At 40.0% G+C, this 9109-nt stretch overlaps 1 protein-coding gene across 3 annotated transcripts in view; it reads left to right on the forward strand.

Moving 5' to 3' along the window:
• The window catches only part of rad54b (RAD54 homolog B), a 210414-nt gene extending 207282 nt beyond the window's left edge, over nt 1-3132 (forward strand). For all 3 annotated transcript variants that reach the window (XM_043688055.1, XM_043688057.1, XM_043688056.1), the window contains one exon: nt 1926-3132. In XM_043688055.1, the coding sequence (XP_043543990.1) occupies nt 1926-2149 (224 nt within the window). In that variant the 3' untranslated portion in view covers nt 2150-3132. The remainder of the gene's footprint in view (nt 1-1925) is intronic.
• Nucleotides 3133-9109: the final 5977 nt, after the last annotated feature.

The raw sequence follows: 9109 nt of genomic DNA on the forward strand, positions 1-9109 counted from the left end.
TTTCCTGGAATAAGGTCTGCAGCTTGGTCTCCAGATCCTCAACTTGGGTCCAAAGTTGCTCAAGCTGCAAATATGTTCAGTCTGGATCACCTTGGCATCCAGCAGCTCCTATATGCCACGTAGAAATGCAGCACGTGACCTACCATCTCTATCATATTATATTTCATTTATCCTTGCTCTTTATTGTTTAGTCTAATTATTTTTCCCACTGATTTTAAACCTAGCAAAGTATTTATAAAAAAATTAAAGAAAAAGAACTGGCAACCTAAACAAACTATGTAGTTTAGTTTTACTCTAAAGACTAGAAATACTCAACAATCAGTTGTTTTATAGGCACAAAATGGTTGCTAATGCCTATGCGGTGAACATCATCTATGTCTCTGGAAAGGAAATTGTTAATTTAACCAATCAGCTGCTTTATTTCTGTAAAAACAATCAAACACCCCACTCCTTTCTCCATTTAACTCCTTGAGATGCTCAACTACAGCACTCTAATGCACATTGCACTTTCAGGAGCTAAGTTGCATTAAGTTGGCTACCTGTATTTGCTCACAACTTAAAGGGTCTATCTGAGTCACTTAATGATGTTCTAGTTTCAGATGATTCTTAATTAATTTGCTCTTTCACTGCAAAGTTTGGAAAAAAGAAATCTTTTAAGGTTAGCGCCATTAGAATTTAAACAGTAGATTTCAGTTTCATGCCAACAACAAACTAAATTAAACTGAATCAGATTTGTAAAAATTGAAATTTTAAACTTTCTTACCCAGAAAATGCATGCACTCAGTCTTAACTTGAACTCAGTTTGCTTGCTGAATGTATACACTCTGAACATAAAGGCCTAGCTTAGTCAATCGATGAGAGTCTAATTTCAGCTGGTTCTTAATTAGTCTGCTCTTTCACTGCAAAACCTTGCTTAAGGCTAGCTTCTGAATATTTCAAGCTGTAGGTTTCATTTTATTGTCAACTACCAACTATTTTAGGCTTATACAAATTGAAGATTTAGACTTTCTTACCCACAAATACACACACACAGTCCTATTCTTTATCATATATTGGGATAACAGACTGACCCAAATCTGCCAACATGAGTTTAATCCATATCCCCAATTTAGTTCCGGATTTATTTTTATTGCCTAATCTAGAAAACATAAATAATTTCCATCAATCTCTCTCGCTGGTTCTGGCATTAGTCTGCTTCATTATGGGATTAATGTGAAAAAAAGTTAAAATTTTCCTACGCAGACATGCATGTTGTTCACTGGCACCAGCAGTTTTCTTTGCATTACTGGATTTAGCTATGTTGCTTGACTGCTGAATCTTCCTTAGTATCACTGATGCAGAACTGGAATGTTCAGTGGTCAGTTAAATAGTTGGCCGACAGTGAAGTAATTTTGTTCAAAGCATCATCATCCTGATGTTATCACACTGTCTAAAAGGCCAAACTATTATATAAATTACAGCACATAAGTAGATTTAAAGATTGGCCTGGAAACTCTCCCTTTACTCTTGTTGATATATTGAATGTGCAGTATGTTAATTGTGCCTTACTGTGGTATATTTCATTCTGAGACCTTTTAAAAATCAGTTTGTTTGCTTTTCTCAGATTCTGCTGCCTTTTTTTCCAGTATTACTTGATTTGAATTGTTTCCTGATTTTCCATTTCTGTTTCTTTCAAGCCACTCTTTACATTTCTGTCTCCTGATTTACCCTCCCTTAAGGTCCTTTCTCTTACTACAGGCTCTGGTTACCCTCATTTTAGTTGCATTATCATCATCATCTTTCTGAAATTCCCCAATGTGAATGCTTGATAATGTGTCATACCAAAGGTTGAACTTCACCAGTTTTAACTGTCAGAACTGTTCTGAAAATATAAAAACATTCAACCGAATCTCTAATATTTAAATGAATTCATGCTTTCATTCCAGATAATCTCACTACTAAAAAGGCTGCAACTCCTAGAGCCTGTCAACTTGGCCATACTTCAGAGAAGTCTGATGCCCAAAAACACCTCTCTATGTCAGATCTGATGTACTGGAAACATTTTTCTGGAGAAACTCAACACTTCCCTGATCCTGTTCTTGAAAAAGCTAAAGAAAATATCACCTTCATCTTTCAAAACACAACAAAACCATCGGCCATATCCAGCTGAGGAAAGGATGAAAATATGTACACATGCAATTAAATTTGTAATTGGATTTACCCTTTTTTAGAAACTTGGTTATAAGTTCTGGATAAATATTTTGGCACTGTACTCACCCTGTCTGAGTTCATGGGGTTTACTTTGTATTTGTTTTTTGCAGTTTATGAACTTGATATCACTGATTTAAACAAGTAGAGTCAGCAATCCATCAGTTTGACTAGAATAAACTCCCTTCAGCCCATCCCAACACCATCCCTTAATTCCAACTATTTCTCAGACCAACCACTCTGATGCTGACTTAGTGTGATAATATTGACATTGTCAGTTCGTGCCCCATTATTTTTGCATAGCAAATTGACATATCATCTTGGGGCCTTAGAATTGGATACTTGCCCTGCCAATCATGTCAGGAGACTCTAGTAATGAGAGTGAGTAGAAATGGTTTTACAGACACTAATTCTGTTTGCTGGAAGTCATAGAGACTGTTAAAACAGACATCGTGAGTAAATTTTGTTTACTTTGCAGTTTGCTATAAAATATTCTGTATGGTTGTAAGCTCTGGTGATCATAAGTATAGTTCTGATTCTAGCTCGCTGTTGACAGACACTCCACACATTCTTTCCAGTAGGGGTCATTGGCTAGAAATAAACTGTACTTGTATAACAAATTTCGCATCTCCAGGACATCGCAAAGCTCTACAGCTGATAATTTAATTTTAAAAAACCTTTGTCCTGTAGGTAGCGAATTTGATAGAGACCAAATCGGATTCCACCCTAGCCCTGAAGCAGTTAGGAGAATTTCGCTCAACTAGCTCATCACTGGTCAGGGATCAAACCTTCCTGGTTATACTTCATAAAAAATAAGGTCTGAATTTACTTGTTCAACTAATGGGGGAGCTAGCATGCCAATATGCGGGAAGTTTATCATGTAAAGAAGTGGATTTATGCTTTATTTGGAAAGGGAAAATAAAAGATTCTTACGTTCAGACAAAATCTATAACTTTTATTTGTGCGAGCTGGTGAATTGTAGAGTCATTAAAAGATCTGCTCTGTCTGCAAAACTGTTCATGGTAATGCTAGTGACAATCCAGCAAGCCTTTTCAGTAAGGCTGTTTTCCTGTAAGATGTTCAATTGTTCTCTATTTCATTGTTAACTCAGAGAAGATTAACATTACTGTAGTGATTGGAACGGGGGCCAGGTGGATCTCATTGACTATGAGATCCTTGATTGAGGTTGTTAATCTGAGGTGAAAGTGAGTATTGCAGATGCAGGAGATTAGAGTCAAGAGTGTGGTCCTGGAAAAGCATAGCAGGTCAGGCAGCATCTGAGGAGCAGAGAATCGATACTTCAGGCAAAAGCCCTTCATTAGGAATGAGGCTGGAAGCTTCGGGGGTGGAGAGATAAATGGGAGGGGGCTGGGGCTGGGGGTAAGGTAGCTGAGAGTATAATAGGTCGGGGGGGTGATGCAGATAGGTGGAAAGGAATAAGGACTGATGGGACAGGTCATGAGGACGGTGCTGAGCTGTAAAGTTGGAACTGGAGTAAAGTGGGGGGGAGGGGAAATGAGGAAACTGGTGAAATCCACAGACATGCCATGGGGTTGGAGGGTCCCAATGCAGAAGATGAGGCGTTCTTCGGTCACGCGGCAGTGTGGTTGTTAACCTGAGCCAATCAGGGAACCTTGGATTACATAGAAACAAGAGATTCAGAAAGTCTCATTCTAGGGACTTGCTCTGAGCTGGCTGGTCAGAACCTGTGTACTGTGCACATGTAAATAAAGGGTGACTTGGTGATGGGATACCGACCTCTGCAGTTATTTTAGTGGCAATGAGAGAAAACAGTACACAATTGAAGAAAATTCGCTCACAGAGTCACCTTTGAGTTGGGGTAAGCATTTCTGGCACCTTGTCTTTATTTGGGAAGCATGTCTTGTTGATCCTGCTGTAGAAGATTGGGCCCAGTATGTGGAAAGATCTGTTACCTTTTCCAATGAATGACATTGAGGCCAATGAAAAGCAATGAGTAATCTTTCTGACTGCTTGCGGACCTGCAGCAGTTGGGTTATTAGGAGCCTTACTTTCCCTGTGGCACCACATACTAAAATCATTCAAGAATTGACATTTATAAGTAATATTAGACCCCAAGCCTCTAATTCTGAGATGCTATTAGTTTTATTCGGCAATTTGAGAACGAGGGGAATCCATGTTGGTATTTTTGACAAGGGTAAGATAACTGGCAGAGGCATGTGATTTTGGATCAACTGGAAATGAGATCCAACCTTGCCCTCGTTCCAATCATTACATCACCCCACTACCGGGCTGCGTGATAAAAAGTCTGGGGATGTAGGCTGCTTCTTGTAGGTTCTCCTGGGATATTTTTGCCTCAGACCTCCAACTCTTGACTTGGACATAAGCGGTATGTACCAGACCGTAGCCCGTCTCTTATGCCAAGTGTCTCGGGAGAGCCTCCTCCTTCTCTTCAGGCAGAAATGCTATTGAGGCTACATCCATCTCGGATTCTGAGGTTTCTCGACAGAGAGGGAGAACCCACGGTTTCTGATAGTCTTTCTGGCTGTTCTAAGGGGCCAGGTATGTTTTGCTCCTGCCCTGTTTGCGAGGTAGCAACTTTCAAGTAATTTACGTGTTTATTCAGGACTGTCTCACCTCCATGAATTTTGTGTGACACGGGACCTGACTGCATCTCGTACCCTTGCAGGGCCACTTCCATGACTCCAACACCAAACTTCATCTCTTGAAGTAACTGTTGGCATTCCTACTGCTGCTTCAATTGCGCTTTGAAAGTTTGCTCAAATAGTATTTAGCAGTGTGGTTTTAGCATACACTTACTGAAATCAGGCCTAGGTACAGTCTTTGTATCTTGTTATTTACTAGGATTGTCTCTGCAAATATATTTAAAATATTCCAAATTTAAAATATATGTTTTAGGTCTTATTTTTTATAACCTTGAAAAAGTGGCTTTTTCAGGAGATAGGATGATAAGACCATAAGAACAGAGGTAGATCATTCAGTCAAATGAGTCCATTATGCCATTCAGTGAGATTGTGGCTGATCTGATGATCCTCAATTGACTTTCGACATTTTCCCCATAACCCTCGATTCCCTTAATATCTCAGTCTTGAAATGTTGTTATCAACCCAGCAGTCTGCAGTAAAGAATTATACAGATTCACCCTCAGAGGAAAAAAAATCCTTTCATCTCTGTTTAAATGGGCAGTCCCTAACTCTCAAATGATGCCATCTGCTCCTAGACACACTTTCAAAGGGAAACAGTCTCTCTGAATCTACCCTGTCAAGCTCCCTAAGAATCTTGTCTGTTTCAATAAGGTATCCTCTCATTGTCTGAAACTCCAACCTTTTCAACATTTCCTCATAAGAAAATCCCTCCAAACTCAGGATTGATCTCGTGAACTTTCTCTAGATTGCCTCCAATGTCGATATTTATTTCCTTAGGTAAAGCGACCAGAACTGTTCATAGTATTCCAACTGACTAATGCAGCAATACTGAACGATTAGATTAGATTAGATTAGATTACTAATGTTACAGTTGTATAAGACTTTAGTTCAGCCACATTTGGAATACTGCATACAGTTCCGGTTGCCACATTACCAGAAGGATGGGGATGTTTTGGAGAGGGTGCAGAGGAGGTTCATACCAGGGATGTTGCCTGGTATGGAGGGCACTAGCTACGAAGAGAGGTTGATTATATTGGGATTATTTTCATTAGAAAGACAGAGGTTGAGGGGGGACCTGATTAAGGTCTACAAAATCATGAGAAGTATAGACAGGGTTGATAGCAAGAAGCTTTTTCCCCAGGGTGGGGCGACTCCGTTACTAGGGTCACGAGTTCGAGGGTGAGAGGGGAAAAGTTAAGTCAAATATGCATGGAAAGTTCTTTATGCAGAGGGTGGTGGGTGCTTTGAACATGTTGCTAGTGGAGGTGGTAGAGGCAGGGATGATCACATCATTCAAAGTGAATCTAGACAGATACATGAATGGGCAAGGAGCAGAAGGATACAAATCGTTGCCAAATAGGTCAAGGTTTAGATAGAGGATCTGGATCGGTACAGGCTTGGAGGACCAAAGGGCCTGTTCCTGTGCTGCAATATTCTTTGTTCTTTATAATCCCACCCACCCACCCAACTCCTCACATTGAATTTTAATTATGAGAAAGTGAGGACTGCAAATGTTGAAGATTAGAGTCAAGTGTGTGGTGCAGGAGAAGCACAGCAGGTCAGGCAGCACCCAAGGAGCAGGAGAATCGACATTTCAGGCAAACGCTCTTCATCAGGAATGGTGGTGTGGCAGAGTGGTGTAAGGTGCTGGATTAAGGTTCCAATCTCTAAAGAGGTGTGGGTTCAAATCCCACTGATGCCATTGTGTGGATAGCTTGCTATGCTGCAGCATGTTTGGGATGTGCTGTGTTTAAGATCAGTATTAGATTACGTTACAGTGTGGAAGCAGGCCCTTCGGCCCAACAAGTCCACACCGACCTGCCGAAGCCCAATCCACCCAGACCCATTCCCCTACATTTACCCCTTCACCTAACACTACGGGCAATTTAGCCTGGCCAATTCACCTAACCTGCACATTTTTGGATTGTGGGAGGAAACCGGAGCACCCGGAGGAAACCCACGCAGACACAGGGAGAAAGTGCAAACTCCACACAGAGTCGCCTGAGGCGGGAATTGAACCCGGGTCTCTGATGCTGTGAGGCAGCAGTGCTAACCACTGTGCCATCATGCCGCCCAGACCAGGACTGAAAAGTGGCAAGTAACATGCACCACCAATGCAATGCACTGACCATCTCCAAAAAGAGACAATGTAATCACCACCCCTTGACATTTAATATTGTTGTCATCACGAACCCCTCCTATCAATATTATCATTGACCAGAAATTGAAATAGACTTGCCACATAAGTACATTGGTTATAAGAGTAGGTCAAAGGCTAGGAATGCTGTGGCAAGTAACTCAACACCTGACTCCCCAAAACCGCCAGCGACAAGACACAAGTCAGGAGTGTATTAGAATACTTCCCATTGCCTGGATCAGTGCAACCCCAACAACTCTCTAGAAGCTTGACACCATCTGGGATAAAGGAGTCCACTAAGGACACTAAATCCACAAACATTCAGTTGTTCCACCATAGATACTCAGTAGCAGCAGTGTGTACTATCTGCAAGGTGTAATATAGATATTCGCAAAAGATCCTTAGATTACACATTCTAATTCCATCAGAAGAACAAGAGTAGCAGATAAATTGGAACACCACCTGCAAATTCCCCTCCAAGCCACTCACTATCCTGACTTGGAAATATATTGTCATTCCTTCACTGTTGCTGGGTCAAAATCCTAGAATTCCATCACTAAAAGAACCTGGATTGCAGCAGTTCAAGAAGGCAGCTCACCATCATCTTCTCAAGGTTAACCAGGGACAGGTAGTAAACACTAACCCAGACAGCAATTTCCACTTCCTACTAGTGAATTTAAAAAAAGTAAAGTTTATCAATCTCTTCCTTTAATATACTCAGTGACATAGCCCCCAAAGCTTTCTGAGGTAGAAAATTGCTCAAGTTGACCATCCTGTGAGTTAAGAAATATTTTCTTATCTCCGTCTTAAATGACCTACTCCATATTCTGAGACAGTGACCCCTCGCTTCAGGCTCATCAGGTGGGGAAGCACCTTCTCTGCACCACGTCTGTCTAAAATACATTTCAGTCAGATGCCTCTCATTCTCCTAAACTCTAGTAAATGCAGGCCCAATTGAACCGATTTCTCATACAGTTCACAATATAACCCAGTGTATATTCCTCAGCCTAGCTTCATTGTTTTCTCAAGCTATCTTTCAGATAACCCTTTCATCTCAGTATGTGAAATATCATACAAGTATGAATTTAAAACAGAAGAAACAAATTTCTTGATACTGATTCGCTTGTCTGGTTTTGATTTATTTGGTAAAGCACTAATTTTAGTGCAGACTGTTATTTGATTCTGTATGGGTCTCCTGGAATTATCTCAACCTGTGGCTAGGTGATCATGGCAGTTATTTTCAGTCTTTAGTTTCAAACAAAAAACATCTTATTCCATGAAAAATCTCAGGTATGACAATCAGATACTGTAAGTTGAAATTCGACAGTTCCTATGTTATAATACTGGTAAATAATCCCCAACTGCTGAACTGGATAAGGTCACCTATCTCAATGTAGGTAAAAGATTATAAATGTGCTTCTGCACTACACAATATGTTTCTAATAAACCCATCAAGTGAATATCTTCTAAATATTTTTAAATATGAACGTGTTTTCTCAAATATTAAATAAAATAATAACAATACTATATGTTCAGACAATATAAATTTTGTTTTTCATTTCTGTTGACAGTGGCATGTGCATTTAGTGTGATTGTAAATAATAATGCATGATATTTGTGAAATAGTCCTCATACTGAAGCTGTGATTGTGGCCTGGTGATACATCCCATCAGGGAAGGTAAATTTCTTCCATGGGTCCTTTATAAGACTAACTCTTAATTTGAATCAAATTTAAGTAAGGTGATTTTCTTTCAGGAGGATGATATAGATGAAGAATGGATCAATCAAGGCCCCATTGACACATTTCATATCATCTTGGGTAGAGATTTAGGAACAATCAATAAGGAAGCTTCATCCCAGAGATAGCAGAGGGATAGCAGAGTGAAGAGAATGAAAGATAATGTTGGAGGGAGGTTTTGCTATTTTAGGTTCATGCATGATTATCAAATAAACCATGGAGAAAAGACTGAAATCAAGAGATGAAATGAGGATAGCATTTGATAGTGTGTGGCATCAAGGAGTCTTCACAGAATCCAAACAATCACATTATTGCTTTACCAATGATGTTCCTTCCATCATAAGGTCAGAAGTGAGAATATTCAGCAATCAGTGCATTGTGTTGGTACTGTAACATTTCACA

Source organism: Chiloscyllium plagiosum, chromosome 4 (assembly GCF_004010195.1).
Source record: "Chiloscyllium plagiosum isolate BGI_BamShark_2017 chromosome 4, ASM401019v2, whole genome shotgun sequence".
NCBI lineage: Eukaryota > Metazoa > Chordata > Chondrichthyes > Orectolobiformes > Hemiscylliidae > Chiloscyllium > Chiloscyllium plagiosum.